Consider the following 17871-nt stretch of genomic DNA (forward strand, 5'->3'; position numbering starts at 1 on the left):
TCTCCCTCTGTCCCTGTCTGTCTTGCTCTCTCCCATAGCCAAGATCTTGGGGAAGGTGGGAGAAAGTTTAAGCCGGATCTGCTGTGTCCGCCCGCCCGTGGAGCGCTTCACCTTTGTGGGTAAGGGAGCAAGGACCCTCTTTCCGGGTCCTGTGTCTTCTTTGTCCCTCCCTATATTCATTCAGCAAACATCTCCCAGCACCTGCTGTGGGATGACCATTTATAGAGCCATGGTGAAGAGAAAAGAGAAGTAAACAGAAATGTCCCCAGGCCTGCAGGGCCAAGCAGTTACAGGAGGCCAGAGGGTGTGACCAGCCTGCCCTGGGGCTGCTGAGGGCCCTCTGCGGTGATGTGCTCATTTCCCATCCCCCTCCACCCCCACACACAGAATGAGGCCACATGCTTAAGAGTTTTCAGGGGCCTGGAATCCTCCCTCGGGGCCTTCCAGCTCTGGCAGTGTCTGTGCCCCTGCTGATAGGCTACTAACCCACATGCTCTGCCCTTAATTCCCTGCTTCTGGCTGTTCCTTCAAGGACTCAGCATGGATGAGAGCATCCGAGTCTCTGGGGGCTCTTTCAGGGTCTCCCGATTCAACTCTGCGGAAGAGCTGAAGGTCTAGACCTCATTCCTCAGACTCTCTGGGGCTGACTTCTGCCGTTTCTGAGATTTCCAATTTCAGGCATCTTGAAAAGGAACTAAGAGGGGTGACCGAGGAGGAGAGGAGATGAGGGACCCAGGTGGCACCTCTGTGGTTTTGTGCATGCCAGGGACCCCCATGTGGGTGTTGCACACTTAAGAGCGCCGCGTGTCAAAGGCTCCACCTTTCTCGTCTCCCACGGGCTCATGCTGCATCTGCCGTGGGAAAAATCTCAACATGTTCAGTTTGGCCTGTTCCTTGAACCAGGCAGCCCCTAAGGAGAGAGGGCCACCTCCTTGTGACTTTAAAAGCTGCTTCCCTAAGCGTAGAGGACATTGCTTTTGTGGACTGCCTCCCTAAAATACAGAAAGAAACAGAAGGTGCTCAGCGTGAGTGTGTGTGCCTTCGTCACTGGCTTCCCAGTGAAGCTGTCTGACAATTAAAGTCCCAGAAATCTGAATTCCTGCCCGAGAGCACAAGGAGACGATGCTCCCTCTCCATTTTGGGCTGGACTGCTCCCCGTTCACCATGCACGGATGCCCGCTGTGTAGGGAAGCAATGACCCCCACTTTCCCCACACTCAACCCCATCCCACACACTCCTCTGGAGGCCCCTGGCAGACTGAGTGTTGGGGAGCAGTAAGTCAGTTCCCTGATGCTTCTCCGTGACCTCTTTCCTCCCTAGATGAGAACGCCAATCTGGGCACAGTGATGCGGTATGAGGAAATCGGTAAGTGTGGCTGGAAAAGGGGGACACTTGGAGCTTCCTGCTTCTATGGGGCGGAGGCCAAGTGGGGCAGGGGAGAGGTCTGGAGACCCTGAGTTGTGTCTGCTCTCAGACTGATTGCTCCAAACTAGATGAGAGTCTTAGTTATCTCCCATCTGGCCAGTCCCCAGGAGGTAGGATGGGATGGCTTGGCAATTTTCCCTGCAGAGCCTCCTCTCCCTCATCCAAAACACGTGGAAGTTAGGCCTCAGTGGCAGCCAGAGGGACCTTTCTTTTGCCCATGACACTGCGTGAGGCAGAGGAGCTCCCCTGTCTTCTTTTTCTTCTTCCTGACTTCTGGGCTTGGAGGGCAAGGAGGGGAGAGGAGGCCGAAAGCTGCCTCCAAGGCCTCCCCGCAGCCTGGGGCAGAGGCCAAGGCGCCCCCGTCTGTGTGAGGGTGTGTGGGCCCGAGGCCAGAGCGGGTGGACGGGGCCTCCACCGGGCGGTCAGATGGGAAGGAGCTGGCTCACCCGTGGAAATGAGCTGCGTCCTGCCGGACCCTGGGAAGCAAACCAGAAAACTGATTCTTCCCAAGGTTCCAGGGCGGGTGAGAGATACAAGGGTGTGAGGCTGGGAAAGAACAGACAGCTGCCAGAATGGAGCAGGAGTGGGCGCGGGACCAGGTGACAGGAAAGGTCGGTGACAACTGGAATGCTTGGAACTCTAGCGTGAGGGGCAGCCTGGTGTCCAGCAGACACGCTCAATCTGGAATCCCAGCTGCAGAGATACGCCAGGCCAGTGCCTGCCTGGTCTGCCTCCATCGGGGGCTGGAGGTCAGGTGTTCCTGCTGTGGTCCTGGGAGCATCGGGTTCTCTCCCAGGAGGCCCCGCAGATGTGACGTCACTCAAGGGGCTTCTCTGGGTCATGCCCTCTGATCGGAGGGGTTGTGGCGTACCTGAGTTGGCTCCTACTGTTTTGTTAGAACCATTTCTAAAGATTTTTCAGGAAGTATGCAAACTGGTTGTTACATGCCGCCAATGCAAAGCATTAAATTATATGAAATACATTGCATTAACAACAAAGATGCTGAGTACTCAAAACTCCTCAGTTCTGAGGTGTTCTGCCCAAACGCCCCAAGGGCCAGGAAGAGAGCAAAGCCTTACTTACACTCTCACTCCCTGCCCGTCCACACCTGGCCCCGAGCGGCCTTCCCCGGGAAGTCTTCTTGACCAGCCAGGCTCAGAGCCATCCTCAGACCTTTAACTGTGTTCAGTGTCTATTTCTCTCGCTCCTTGTCCCAGAAAGCCTGTGCTGTGGCAAGCTTCAGCGTGACCCTGTTTCCCTTCCCGGCCCCCAGGGCCAGTGTGTTGGCTGCAGCTGCCTGGAGCTCCCGGGCCTGCAGAGAGGCGCACAGACGAGCGCTTGCGCAGTGTGCTTCAGGCCGGCACCCTCAGAGTTCCTTATCTTACTGCCGCCTTGCACCGGGCAGGGCTAGCCCTACCCCATCTTGCTCTTCTTTCCAAGAAAGGAAAGCTGGGAGGCCCCAGATGTTAGGACAGATTCGTGGCCTGGGGGCCTGGTGTGGTACAGGTGGCCTTGGCGGGCAAGGGGAGCTGCAAAGGGCCCTGGGGTCTGGGCTTCACAGACCCGGGATTCCTGGGAGGGGAGTGTGGTTGGGGCCCCACTGATTCGGCCTCCTGGCTCCAGATCCCTACATAGGGGCGAACGATGGGGAGGGAGGCCGAAGGGGGCTGCCCTGCTTCCACACTGCTGTGCTGGAAGGCCCTCTGGCTCACGAGAAAGAAAAAGCCATTTCCTCCCAGCTCAGTTAGCCTCTAAGGCTCGGTTTCCATGTCCTTAAGCCCCTGACTGCTCCTGGAGGCTGCTCCAGACTCAGGGCTTTGCGGGCTGGAACTGCCTGCGTTGGGCTCCTGCGATAAACCAGGAGGAACCGCTGCTGCCCTCCAGCGGCCACGCGTGGCATCCCAAGCTCTGCTATGGGGCCTGGGGTCTGTGACCAATGCATCTGTTCTGGTCCTGCAAGAAAAGGTGGAGACTTCACTTTTAAGCTTTCTGTTCTTTGGCTTTAAAAAAAAAAAAAAAATGAAAGAAGAAAGAAGAAAGAAAAGAAAGAAAGAAAGAAAGAAAGAAAGAAAGAAAGAAAGAAAGAAAGAAAGAAAGAAAGAAAGAAAGAAAGAAAAATAACCCCAACCATGTACTCAAATGAGTTTCTGGCTTGGGAATAGAAAAGAGATTTATTTTCATGGCTGTAGAGCAAAGCTTTCTCAACTGTGGACCATAGACATCTGGAAATAAACAGTTCTGTGATGTGGGGGGAGCCATGTGCCTTGTAGGATGTTCAACAGCATTTCTGCCCTCCGAGTACCAGATCCCGGGAGCCCACCTCTCTCCCTCGTCTTGACAACTGAAAAATGTCTCCAGGCATTGTCAGGACCAGATCATTCTGCACCCCCCCACCCCCCCACCCCCCCCACCCCCCCGCCATTGAGACCCACTGACACAGAGAAAGCCAAGGGCTGCCACATCCTCTGGACAAGGCCACCCAACTGAAATCTTAGGCAGTCAGAGCTCCAGAGCCTCGGCTTCTTTCTCTTTCTACAGAAAAAGAGCTCCAGAGCTCTGGGTGGTTCCAAGCAGGGGATGGGAACAGTAGGATCCCAGGAATGAACCCAGTCTGGCTCCTCTCAGCCATATGAAGGCTGGTTCATCTCCACAGATGGGGAGTTGGGCCAGAAGGCCTATGGCATAGCATGGAAGGAGGGAGACACCTCTTCCCCGTGCCCCCCCTTCCCCACTCCAAAAACAAAGGCCATGAGGTCCACCCAGGAGGCTCCTGGACAGCTTGCTTCCACGGCCTCTGTGGTCACTTGTCTGCTGTTCACTTATTCAGTACGTCCCAAGCACCTACCGTGTGCGGGTCACTCTGCCAGGCCTGGGGATATAAAGATAAATTAAGGTCCCCGTACATAAGCAGATTGGGCTACGGGATGATGTAGAGGGGAGGGGAGGCTACAGGAATATTTTGGAGCTAAGACCCCATGGCTCCATGAGGAGGAGCCCCATGGGGAAGGGCTGCCCTGGGTGGGACAACAAGATGTTGGCACTGTCGTCAGCCCAGCAGCCTTCCTTCTCTGTGCCATCTGGAGACTCCCGCAGCAGGGACCAGGTCACTGTCTGAAAGTCCTTGTGAGGTCCCCGAGGAGCTGTGTGGTCTCAGGCAGGCAGGCCTAACAGCCATGTCTCCGCGTCGGTGCAGGGTGGCAGTGGTTTCTGGAAGGCTCCGAGCAGGGCTGTCTCACACTTTCAGACAAGATGCCCACAGCCACGGCCTCTTGCCAGAGGGCCCAGGGTGCCTGGGAACCACACGCTGCACACTGAGTCACACCCAGGCAGAGGTCTTCCCCCACGTGGTTCTGAGAATCCTGGGATCCTTTTCTCCTCACTGCTCAGTTTTAATAAGTCAGTGAGTTTGCTGCCTGTCATGATGGGCCATGCTGGGATAATTCAGGGCAGGCTTCGGGAGGAAAGGAAAATAAGTGACAAGCAGGAAGCCCGCCTGGGAAGGAGGCGGGTGGGCTCAGCCTTGCTTCTCAAGCTGTTTGCTGAGGGCGGTGGCCCTGGAAAGGGAGGACATCTGATTAACTCAGTAGCGCATGGGTACACTCGGTGTTCCCCCAACCCCCCGTCGTGTCAGCATTTGTGATGAAGCCTGGATAATGCACAGCAGCATGGAAGCCAAACTATGTTGACAATTAAGTTTGATGGGGAGCAAAAGAGAGAGCCCCTTAGATCTAAGACAAGTCACATAGCTGGCTCGGTCTCTCTTGGGATGACCAACCATCCTGGTTTAGCACGGAAGGACCCGGGCCCCCAGAAACCCCTCCGAACCAGGCAAGCCAAGACCCTCCCTGAATGACAGCTCCTCTCGCAAAGGGCAAGAGTGGTCTGTAAATGAGCCAGGGGCGTGGGGGGCAAAGGCTTCTATACTGCACGCACCACACAGTGCAGGGGAGCCTGGAAGAGCTGGGTGCTGGAACCCCAAGGGTTGGTGACTTCTGTATTAACAGGGGAAGGGCTGGGAGTTGCATGTTTTCCAGGTCTCCACTTACCCCTGTGCAATCTTTGCTCCCCCTCCTCAGAGCTGCGGATCTTGCTGCTGTGTGGCAGTGACCTGCTGGAATCCTTCTGCATCCCGGGGCTCTGGAACGAGGCGGATGTGAGTAGCAGGGTTACTGCAGCACCACACACAGCTGCCTTGGGAAGGATGGGGAGGGGGCACCTGGTTCCAGCCTTTGCTTTTTCCACGCCTCCCCTACTACCTCCCTCCCCAATCCGAGCATCCCATCTCGAGGAGCTCCCCAGAGGATGATCCATTCACGTCACTATGGAAGAAAGTTCCCACCTATCCCAAGCTTTATCCCGGACTGCATTTTTGTGCTCACTCCTCCTCGATCTTGCTCCTGTAAAGCCCCTTGGAAGAAAGCAATCTGAGTCATGGAATACCTTCTCCAGGGAGTACTTGGGAGTGTCTTTGTGTGGCAGTAAGTGGGGGAGGGAAGGATTTAAAGAAAGCCTTCGCCCTTTTGAGATTATGTGTGTTTTGTTTTCCTTTGATTCCTTTTGAAGAGGTAGTAAATACCACCCTAGAATTCCCTCAACAAGAAGAAAGGGGTCAGGAGGAGAGGCATTAATGGCAAAAGGTCAGTAGGATCCTTCGTGCAATTGACTAGGGAAGAGAAGGAAACAGGAAGTTAAACTTATACCACTTGGAAGCTCAATGTACATCTTTTGTTGCCAGATCTGATGTTGATGGTCTTAAACCAGCTAATTCCTAAGTTACTCACCTTTGTCTGTACGTTGGCTCTTGCTCTTTCATTAATTCGTTCACTGGATAGCCTGAGTTTTGCTAGTTCCCAATTCCATAGCCCTGTGCAAGTTGGATTCTCAAGGCAGCAATTCCAGATCTCGTGCTTTCTTTACGAACCTGCTGTGAGACCCCATGCAAACCACTCAACTCTCTGGGAATCAGATTTTTTTCCAGTTTTGTTGAGATATAATTGATATGTAACATGGTATTATTATTTTTTAAAGATTTTATTTGTTTATTCGAGAGAGAGAGAGAGGCAGAGACACAAGGCAGAGGGAGAAGCAGGCTCCATGCAGGGAGCCCGACGTGGGACTTGATCCTGGGTCTCCAGGATCACACCCTAGGCCAAAGGCGGCACTAAACCACTGGGCCACCCGGGCTGCCCGTAACATGGTATTAGCTTAAGGTGTAGAATGCAATGATTTGAGATGTGTATATATTGCAAAATGTTATCAGAGTAAGTTTAACATCACTTCACATAGTACATCTTGGTTGTGTTTTTAAAAATCTATACCATGTTACCTAACACATTCTGACATTTGAAAAAATAGGCAGTATTAGGTGGCAAGACGTATGCATATGAAATTTTTTCGTGTACATACATGTATTTCTCTGAAGAGGGAGAGAAGACCTTCAGGATCAGATTCCAGATTCCAGGTCCATTCCAACACAGCTCATGACAAAAATCTATCTTGACCTTCAGTTTTTCCCATCTCTAAAATGGGTGTAATAATAGTACCTGCCTCATAGGATTTGAGGAAAATGAAATGAGATTGTGTACGTGAAGTGCCCAGCCTAGTGCTGCACACACAGTTACATACAACAAATGTTCCTAAAGGAATTTACCTAAACTATCTCAGACATACACACAGATATTCCAGGTGAAGGGTGTGAGTGCTAACACGCTGTGGGAGGACCAGGAGGGCAGGGAGAGTTTCCCCGCAGATGAATTATACTGTGTAAGCCTTTCATCGCCACCCCTGGACCATTTCTTGCGGGTGAAATTCTAAACCTCCTTTCAGTTCTGGATGAAGTGACTTAATTAACTTTTACTTTCCTCTCTACTTCACAAGGTGCTGTGAAAGTAAACAGTACTGTACCCGAAGTTGTGTACAAGATCTCAGCAGAGCTCTTTCAGGAAGCTAGGGAAATCAGGGAGTGGGGGGCAGCTGTGGGGGGCACATCCCTTGGGGAGGCCCGGATGTCCTGGAGGGATGAAGTCAGCACCTGGGGCAGCAGCCTGAAGGGCCGCCTACAGGAGCAGGGAATCTCTGGAGCCCCCTCTCAGGGGCACACCTCCCCCTCTGTGGAGCCTGGAATTTATAGCATGGGGACCCTGGAAGCACAGCCAGTCCTCTGTTCCTCCCAGTTAGATCGCTGACCTCAGGTCCTCTGACTTCTTTCCAAAATGGTCTCTCTTGCTGTTGGCAGATCCGACATTTGAAGACCAAGAAAAGGAGACCCAGGTCTCTCCTCTTCCCATTGGGCTCTGGTGTTGACATGACATGGTGGTTGAGACAAAAAAAAAAAAAAAAGAGAGAAACCAAAAGCTGTTGATTAACTGGGAAAGTGACCATGAAGGTGGAGTGAGACCCTCACTTATTCAGCTATGTTCCCCCTTGGTTGGTGACTCTGAAGATCCAGAGCACCCAGCCCGGCTGCAGCCAGAGAGCACAACGAGAGGGCCAACAGGAACCCACATCCCTCCTGCCTGGCTGGTACGAATCCCAATCCACAGCACAGGCAGCAGGGACTTGGGTGAAGTAGACAAAGCTCACGCCAAAAGGCTTTCTGGAGCCTAGAGCTCTACCTCCCCATCCCTTCTCACTCAACTGCTCTGTCCCCTAACTTAACCCACAGCCAATCTGTGGAGTCCTTAGAATTGTGGCACCTGAGGCAGAGGGGGAAAAAAAAATCAAGGAGCTGTTTCCTTACATAATGAGTGTGAATCTCAACCCACAAAAGAGGTGTGCTAGAAATATCACCTTTGATTTATTTAAATCAAATTAAAATTCAAGTCTAGATCTATTCCACAGGGATGATGGGAAGTTAGTCTCAGTTATTGTATTACTGATTAGCAGAACCTCAAAGGCTTCCGTCGGCCCTGAACACGAACATTTGTTCATCAGGGTCCCCACGGACGCCTTCCTTGTCTGGACATTCGTGGCCACTTGCGGGGCTCCTGGCCCAGTCTGGAAGCCCAGCGCGGGGGCCCCACCCACCAATGATCATCAAGACCCATTTTCTTCTGAGGGTTTGTCCCTGGGAGGTTTTGCTCTAGGAGGGAGGAGAGATCTGGTTTTCACAGATCCCTAGGTTCCTTCTAGTGTAGAAATGGGGGGGGGGGGAATGGGGGGGGAGAGAATGCAGAACCTCTTCTTTCTGTTCTAAGGGTATCTTTCTATTTTCTTTCATCCTCGGGATATCTAGAGAAATCTCTTCTGTGAGTTTATAGCCACTGACTGTAAAACATTGATTACTGCCCTGAGAATTAGAGACTAGGGTCTTCTGGTACAGAGTCCGGTTCTCTGCTAGAAATAGGGTTGGGCTGGGCAGAGGGGGATGTAGTTAGTTAGTAACTACTAACTAGTGAGTAATTCAATGGCTTATTCCACAGTCCCTGTTTGAGGATGGTTGGATTTCAGGGTCTAGAAAAGGAAGGCCTTACTTTAATGACTGGGTATGGGGTGAGTCCTGCTTATTCTACTAGAAAATTCTACCCTCTGGAGTTTGCCTGGAAGGGGTCCATTTTAGGGTTTTTAGTTCCTATCCATGAGATTACCAGGGACAAGGCATACGGACCTACGCTGGGTTTCTTCATTACCTGGTGTCCCAAGTGATACTTGTTGCCACAGACCTCTGTTTGGTCACCAGGAGCCCAAACCCCTGAATCTGCCCATAGACTTGGGGACAGGAGGTGGGGAGAAGAACCAAGCTTCTTGGGAAGGCCACAGGCCCTGGCTCCACATCCTAGCCTCCTATGTTCTTCAGAATCCTCAGGATTCTGGAGGAAGGAGAGAAGCCACTAGTTCAGACAGATCTGGGGAGAAATAGGAGTCTCTCCACCCTTCTGTAAAGAAAGCTCAAAGCAGGCTGTGGAGCAGCTTTGTTCTCCAGCTGGGCTGGGAAGTAGCTGAGCTGGTCTGTTCCACAGCAGGATGCCAAGGCTTCCTCCGGCACAGTCACAAATTCTCTGCTGAGTCGCTCTAGCTCTTTCTATTGGGATTCCTGAAGGAGTGCTCTCCATCCAGCAGTCTAATCACACAGTCAAAGGAACAACCCCACCTCCTAACACATCCCTTGGGCATTTCCTATTAGGCACAAAGATCCATTAGCCCACAGTAAATTCTGACCTCCTCTGACCAATGACACACCCTTCCCCTTACATTCCAGGGGCAGAAAATTCCATACATATCCATCAAGTTTCTCTCCGTGGAATACAAAAGAGCTGCTTGTGCAGCCTGGCAGTTGGCTTTTTCATTCTTGATTCCTTAGAGAATTCAAGATCCAGGATCCTGGGCTAACCTTGGAGATCAACCCCCAGGGACACCTCTACACCCCCCCCCCCACACACACACACAGCCCTTCCCATCCCTGGGTTTCTATTACAGAGTTAGTCTCCCCTAGGGGACCTGATCTTTGCTGTGCTACATCATCCTGGCACCAGCACGAAGACAGGTATCCAAGCAAGGACCAGCATTTGTGGGAAGTCAAGGCCAAGGAATAAAGGGTCAGCCAGAGACACACATTTGTAAAGCGGGAAGCTGTTACATTCACTCTCCTCCCCCAAATAAAATCAGTTGTCTAGGGCTTGTGCTGTCAGCTGCTGTGTCCATCCGCTGCTTTGTCCATTATAAAAGAAGGCAGTCTGGCAAATTAATTCTGATCCAAGCATTCTTTCCTTCAATCAATATTTCTTCTTCTTTTTTTTAAGGATTTTATTTATTTATTTATTCATGAGAGACACACACAGAGAGAGAGGCAGAGACACAGGCAGAGGGAGAAGCAGGCTCCATGCAGGGATCCTGATGCGGGACTCGATCCCGGGACTCCAGGATCATGCCCTGAGCCGAAGGCAGACACTCAATGGCTGAGCCACCTAGGCATCCCTCAATCAATATTTCAACTTAACACATATTATTAGAGCCCAGGATGAATATAAGCATGTTACTTGTCCTTAGAGCACTTGCGATCTAAAAGTATCTTTTTTATTATATTCATTTTTATATTGCATGAAATAAAATTGTAAAAAGTTTAGAAGAGTTCCTGAAACTAGTAAGCACTCAATAAATGTTGGCTATTATTCATCTATTGGTTTTAAAACATTCATTGACTACCTACCAAGGGCCAGACATTTGTTCTGGGGCTGAATGAGCAGAGAAAACAAAATAGACAAAGCTTCTTACTATGTGCACTTTACTTTCTAGATAATAAATACTTTGATATTTCTTGTGGATCAGCTCAGTTAACCCCTAGCACACTCCTGTGAAGTGGAAGTCACACAAGTCTTCTGATTCCTAATCCATAAAATACATGAGAAGAATGAGAATGATGATAGATAGATGGTGATGATGATGATGATGATGATGATGATGATAGATAGATAGATAGATGATAGATATTTCATAGCAGGCTGCAAAAGGGGCGCACTTGAGCTGGGCTTTGAGTAATGGGCAGGATTGGGTTAAGCGGGTGGAAAGAGATGGGCTTTTTGAGTTGAGAGAAGGCTGTAAAAGATCTAATGGTGGGGACAAGAGCTACTGGGAGATGGTTCTGGCTGGTTGAAATAGAAGGTTTAGCTTCGTCTTTATTTGAGAAGGTTTGGACTTTTCAGCGAACAGACAAAATCATTAAGTTTAATGATTAAAGATATTAGCTGCTTTCAAATGGTATTTGCATTTTAAATGAGCAAGGGTCAATAATTAACCCAAAGGAATGAAAATCTGAAGGTGGAACTTTAGGCACCTGAGATGGGCCAGTAAGGAAATTGTTTTTTCTTTTTCTTTCTTTTTGTACTTCTTGAAACCCAGCATTCCATAGGCTGGCTCTAATTGGCTGGATCCCACAGTTTTCCAGCCAACCAGCCATGGGCTAACTGCTTCCTACATCCACCAGCTATGGGAAAACAACCAAAGAAAATAAACAGAGAAGTCAGGGGCCCTAGCCACTCCAGAAGAAATCCCAGGGCGCTAGGACTCATAGAGCAAAGACAAACATTTGGTCTTTCAGGCTCAGATGGTTTTTATCAGACAGTCCAGCCCCAGCCAGGAAGCCCCATGGACACTTCCACCCCGGGGATTAGGCCTCCACACTGATAAAACCAATGTCAGATTTACAGACTCTAGGGAAGGAGGCTTAGCTCCTATCATGGAAGATTCTGGTTCTCGTGTGAAAGATACTATTGGTTTGGTTTACAAGCTTTCGACTTGAGTCTGGAATCTCTTGCCTTCCCACACCCCCAAATTGGAAGTGAGAATGGGGATAATTTCCTCTGGGAAACCCCTCTGAAGGAACACTCATTTATTAGCACTTAAGAGAGTCATTCTGGAAATGCCTTCCCACTTTCTCATCTCTGATCATACTAACCTCTGCCCTGCTTTCCCCCCAGAGAGGAACAGAGGCCACAACAAGGGTGGAGGATTCTTTACTGAAATAGGTGGGGCCTATTTCACACACACCCCAACCCACAGTGTGGCTTCTACTGGACACCTTGCATCTTTTGCAACCCAGATGGAAGGATACAAAATTTTATACTCCAGGGGGCGATGTAGAGTAACGAACGGAGGAAGCTCATGATAAACCTCCCCGGGTGGAGAAACAAACAAGATAGAATATATTTTCAAACCAAAAAAGTTTCAAGTCACTAAAATGTGAGTCTTAAGAAATGGATCTAAGAAGTTTGATGTAGCAGACAGAGCCTTTAAAGCTGATCAGAGCGGGTTCAAATCCACTAACTAGAACTATATCTCACTGAGTCTTGATTTCCCCATTTATGAATGGAGAACTGAGGCACATATTTCAGAAGACCATTGTTGTAAGGATTCAGTGTAGTACTCAGTAAAGCTCCCAGGACTGTGCGTGGCACAGAACAGATACCTTCATACGTGTTTCTTTCCCTCCTTACTGATGGTCCCTTGTCCATCTGTCAACACCCTCATCTGGAGAAGAAACACAGGTGAGCCCAAGTCACCCAGGTGCTACACCTGGAGAAGAGGGCACTGTCTGGGGGAGATGGTCAGGATTCTGAATCCTGATTTCAGAATGATTCTACAGAGGATCTAACCAGTTAGGCTTGCCTGACTAAATCCATGTAAATTGGATCCTTTTGTCAATGGAAGTCAAACCTTCTGTTTAAAACATTTTAATGACTTCTGTTTGCAATTGGAATGAAACTCCATCTCTGATCTGGTCCTTGTCTACTTTTCCTACTTCTCTGTGCTTCAGTCCTACCTATTTTGTTTTGCTTTGCACTGTTTTGGTTTTTAAATTGTTTTTCTTACCTCAGGGCCTTTGCACTAGCTGTGGCCTAACTAGGAGTGCTCTTACCCCAGATATTTCTATGCCTGGCCCCTTCTTGTCATTTTAGTTTTAACTTAAAGGTCATTTTGTTTTATATTCAATCTTGTACTTAATTCCACCTCATGTTTTCTTCTTTACATGTTTGTTTATGGTTGCTCCCTACTGGGAAGGTAAGCTGTATGAGTACACTAGATTTGCCTGTCTTATCTGGCAACACCAGGAGAGTGCCCCATTTACCATATACATGCCATAAAAGTTTGCAGAATGAAAGAATGAAAGAGTACCTGAGTGTAGCTTAGTTGGAGGAGGTTGGCCCATAAGAGACTTTTAAGTCCACCATGAGGTGTGGCCCACACTTTTACCAGTTACCCGTAAGATATTAGCCACTACAAGATATTAGCCACTTAATAGTAACCTACTGTTATCCTTCATAGCAATAGATACACTTGAAATAATCAATCATTTGTTTACTGCCTCCTACTAGGTAGGGATTGATCCAAGAGATGAAGCCATGTCTGTCTTGCTCAACTCTCTCTCCCTGGTACCCAGGGAAGTACTTGGCTAAGAGCCAACCCAAAAGCATCCCCAACCCAAAGCATCCCCCAAATCCAACAGTGCAGATCTTGAAATTCAGCCTCCCAGAGGGATGATGATCATAACTTCACATTCCTTCCAGATTTGCCGCCTGGGTCCTCATGAATGTTCTCTCTCCCAAGGCCAAGTTGCTTCCTGCCCCAACATGTCTCATATCCTTCCTTCAGATTCCCCACATTTGGGGAACCAGAGTCCACCCCCTCCCACTTCCTCTCCCCATCCCCACCCCTGCCTCCCCTGGGGAGCCTTTGACCAGAGGATGAAAAGATATGCCTGTGAGCAGGAAGTTGGAACAGGATGAATGTCACAGACCCCCACCTCAGACATCACAGGCCAGAGCTCAACCGGGAGGGAGTCCCGTTGTATGCTGGGAGAGGGGAGCGAAGAAGACTACTCTGATCCTGCTAACTGCCTGGCAGTATGGGCTCACATTGGTCAGCATCAGGAAAGGGATTTGCCAAGAAAGACAGCTCTGCTACCTTGGCTACTCACCCACCTCCCCACTGCTGAGGCAAGACCTGCGGAGAACTCTTTGTAAACAGGCAGGTGGAATAAGCTGGAATAACAGCTCCGTGCCAGGGGCCTGAGCACACTCCTGCAGGCTCATGGGTAAGGAGAGCCTGAGCAACCCCGTGTTTCCTCTGTTTTCAAATGTCCACCCCAACCACCTCTACTCTCCAGGGCAAAGGGCGACATCCTCGTTTTTGCTGGAATCTTCAGAGGTGTTTGTTGCACGAGTATCTCATTTTCACCACCTCCCAAACCAAGCCAGAGAATTAGCAGCTTAGGCAACTGCCAATGTGATTTATAGCAACAGTTTCTCAGAGGTTGGTGCACATCAGAAGGATTACGGAGCTTTGTAAAGCTCCTAAACAGCCCATCCTAAACATGTTGGATCAAAATCCCTGAGGTGAGGTCTGGGGGATCTACTTTTGTCACTGGTTTTAAAGCTCCCCCAGATGCTTCTGCTCACCAATCAGATCAAGTCTGGGAACCTGCAAATGTAGGCTCACCCTTACTTGTATAGGACCTGAGAGTCTATCTTTTGAGTAACTTCTTTGGGCCTCCTAGAGCTCCCATTAAGTACTGTGGGCTCCTCGCCAGGTCCTGAGACAGGGAGAGTTTATCGGCTAATGCCTCAAAGACAGCTGTCAGACAAGACTCTGCAGGAATCTACTTATTGAACAGCTCCTATTAAGCACATATGAGGTGTCAGGGCCTTTCCCCTAGGGACACAGTGACGAACAAAACACACAATGCTCTCTGCCCTCATGGAGATTACCTTTATAGAAGAGGGACAAAGAGACAAAAATCAGGTTGAACAAGGAAGATATATAAAGTGTTAGATGGACATAAAGGCTAGTGAGGAGCATAAAATCCAGGAAGGGGCGGGAACTGTGCAGGTGTGGCTAACGTGTGGGTCTGTGTGCGTGGTGCCAAAAGATGAAATAGCCTGGTCTCACTGAGAAGATGATATTTAAGTAAAGACTTTTGAGCCAAGGAGCAGCACAATCTATTTTAATACTATTGATCTGTCTGTTGGGAATAGACTGAAAAAAGCAAGAGAAAAACAAGAAGACCAGAGCAATCCAAGTGAGAGCTGATGGGACTGAATTCATTTTCTGTTGCTGTAGACTGGTGGCTGAAGGCCACACATACGGCGCCTGGGGCGCTCAGTCGGTTAAGGTTCTAACTCTTGGTTTCAGCTCAGGTCACAATCTCAAGGTTGTGAGATGGAGTCCTGTGTCAGGCTCCATGCTCAGCAAGGAGTTTGCTCAAGATTCTCTCTCTCTCCCTTTCCTTCACCTTCTGCCCCTCCCCCTCGCTTGATCTCATTCTCTCTCTCTCTCTCTCAAATAAATAAATAAAATCTTTAAAAAACAAAACAACACACTCACACACTGATTCACTTATACCCTGGAAGCCAGAGGTACAAAATAGGTTTCGCTGGGCAAAAACCAAGTTGTTGGCCAGGCCACATTCCCTCCAGAGACTCCAGGAGAGGATCTGTCTTCACCTTCTCCAGCTTCTAGAGCTGCATTGCTTACCTTCTTTGGCTCATGACCCCTTCTTTCCATCTTCAGGGCCAACAGTGGAACATCTTCAAATGCCTCTCTGCTCTGTCTTTATGTCATTTTCTCTCTTCCGCGTTAAATGTTCCCCTGCCTCCCTCTTGTAAGGACACTTTTACTACTCACCTAGATTATGTAGGGTAATTTCAAGATCCTTAGCTTAATTCAAATCTGCATATGCGTTGCCATATAAGATAACATTCACAAATTCTACAGATTAGGACCCAGTTATCTTTGGGGGCCAGTATTTAACCTACCAAAGTAGGCTTGGACCAGCAGAAACTTGATGGAAATGGTGAAAAATGAGCAGATTCTTGGATTTGTTTTGAAGGGGGAATCAAATAGGTTACCTTTTAGGTGGAATGTGGGATGTGAGAGGAAGAGATGAATCAAGGAAAATGCCAAGGCTTTGACCTGAGCAGTTGTGAGTAGGGAGTTTCCATTTACTGAAATGAAAAAGTCTATAAGAGAAGCATTTTAGGGATTTTAGGGATGTACAATGAGTGAGTGATTCACTGATTGACGTCAGAAGGTTCAGGGGCCCATGGACATTTTAGATTTGAGATGCCCTCCTAAGTAAGCATATTGAAAAGTCTGCTGGATACATGAGTTTGAAGCTCAGGAGAGAAGTCTGTGCCAGAGGTATTAATTTGGGAGCCTTTGGTATGCCTTTAAAGCTTTGCAATTGAATGAAATCATTAAGAGTGTGAGTATAGGTAGAAAGAAGTCCAAGGATTGAGGCCTGTGGGACACCAGTGAGTCAAGGTTAGGGACATGAGAAAGAATTAGCACAAGGAGACCAAAAATTATAGCTGCTAAGGTAGGAAGAAATCAGGAGAGAATGGTCTCCAGGAGGCCAGGTGAAGAAGGAAACTGGGATTAGGGGTGACAGATTGTAGGTCCCTACATGAGATGGATATCTATGGGACCTATGGTACAGCTCACCAATTTAGCACCTGGTACTTCTCCCTACCCCCAAATGCACACCCACACAAATACCCTCTAGCATGAAAATCAAGCCTGGTGCCCTAGGGTCTGGGCAAAGGAGCAGAGAAGTTCTGCAGTCTCTGACCCAAACTCCTGTGGACAGGCAGCTTGGATGTGGTTAAGTTGTATGTCTTGTCCTGTAGACCCTGTCTCCTGTGCTCCATCTGAGATTCTCAGGGGGCAAGTCTGTCACCTGTTTCTGGAAAAAGAAAACATCTCAAGCAGCAAAGTCTCCCAACTGCTTGCCACCCACTGAGCCACCTGGCACTGTTATTGATTGAGTGGGAAGCAGCAGCTGCACAATGTCACCCATAGGGTGACTTTCCCCATGAGGCTGGACTCCAACAATAGCTGGAACCGTTGTTTTCATACTTTCAATGAAAATGCTCACTTTAAATAACCCTATTATTTCCTTCATCACTTATGGAACATCTACCAAGTTCTCAAAATCAAATTGAAGTCGGATCCTACATGATGCCATGTACACCACGTATCTTGAGTCTTTTAGAAAGGCAGTTGAGGAATGTCCACGTATGCCAACTTGGATGGATCCCCTCCCCTCTTCTCCCCTTCCCACTCCTCTCCCTTCCCCTTCCTCTCCTCATCTCTCCTCCCTTCTCTTTTATCTTTCTCTGCCCTACCACTTCCCCTGGAGTTTTAAGTAGTACTTAGACCCCTGGTCCTCAAGCTGGTTGCATATTGGAATCACCTGGGAAATTTTAAAAACTATGATACCTAGGTCCCATTCTCAGAGATTTGGTTTAACTGCTCTTGGGCAGGAGCTGGACTTCGAGAGTGTTGAAAGATCCTTGGATGATTCTGATGTGCAGCCAAATTTGAGAACCAGTGCCTCGGGTTACCTTCTGAGTAGTGAATACCAGTGTAATATTCCCAATGCAAAAAGCTGTGGAGGAGGAGGTGGATCTACCTCCAACTTCTTATCCCGCCTCTCCCTAACATTCCTGGTTTATAGGGTAAATGCTTGGTGCCAGTTTCCCATCTGAACACTACCAATAGATGCCTGTGCTGTATAATGTTCTGTATCTTCCAAACAGCATGATCCAGTGGAGGCTCTGATATATATATATATATATATATATACACACACACACACACACACACACACACAATATATACATATATGTATATATATACATATATATACATATATATATATACATATTTTTATAGACTCTGATATTCTATACCTAGCTTCTAACTTCTCTCCACAACTTCCATCCCAGGGCACCTTCAACCAGTTTTTTGTGTCAGCAATATCAGAGTTCCAGCTGCAACTAGCTCCAGTTATAAGCAATGGGAGAAGTAGGGTAAAGGTGATGGAAATACCCAAGGGCATGTGTACACATGCACGGGTGCACACATACATACATACTCGAACATGATCAATGAATCAAACTGAGGAGTGGCATTCTGCTCAGGTAGAAATTGTCCGATAGAGAAAAAGTGGCC

General features: G+C 48.8%; 1 protein-coding gene and 1 long non-coding RNA gene across 7 annotated transcripts in view; one reads left to right on the forward strand and one right to left on the reverse strand.

Moving 5' to 3' along the window:
• The window catches only part of NMNAT2 (nicotinamide nucleotide adenylyltransferase 2), a 194486-nt gene that overhangs the window by 165285 nt on the left and 11330 nt on the right, over positions 1-17871 (forward strand). For 5 of the 6 annotated variants that reach the window (XM_072830953.1, XM_072830955.1, XM_072830951.1 and 2 more), the window contains 3 exons: positions 39-119; positions 1321-1365; positions 5502-5578. In XM_072830953.1, the coding sequence (XP_072687054.1) occupies positions 39-119; positions 1321-1365; positions 5502-5578 (203 nt within the window). The remainder of the gene's footprint in view (positions 1-38; positions 120-1320; positions 1366-5501; positions 5579-17871) is intronic. The other variant, XM_072830956.1, reaches the window with a different exon arrangement.
• Positions 3932-5811, reverse strand: LOC140635789 (uncharacterized). Its single transcript, XR_012033114.1, has 2 exons — positions 5472-5811; positions 3932-4979 (listed from the first exon to the last, which is right to left on the reverse strand). It is a non-coding gene; the product is annotated as an uncharacterized lncRNA (long non-coding RNA).

The sequence above is a fragment of the Canis lupus genome, chromosome 6 (genome assembly GCF_048164855.1).
Source record: "Canis lupus baileyi chromosome 6, mCanLup2.hap1, whole genome shotgun sequence".
Lineage (NCBI taxonomy): Eukaryota > Metazoa > Chordata > Mammalia > Carnivora > Canidae > Canis > Canis lupus.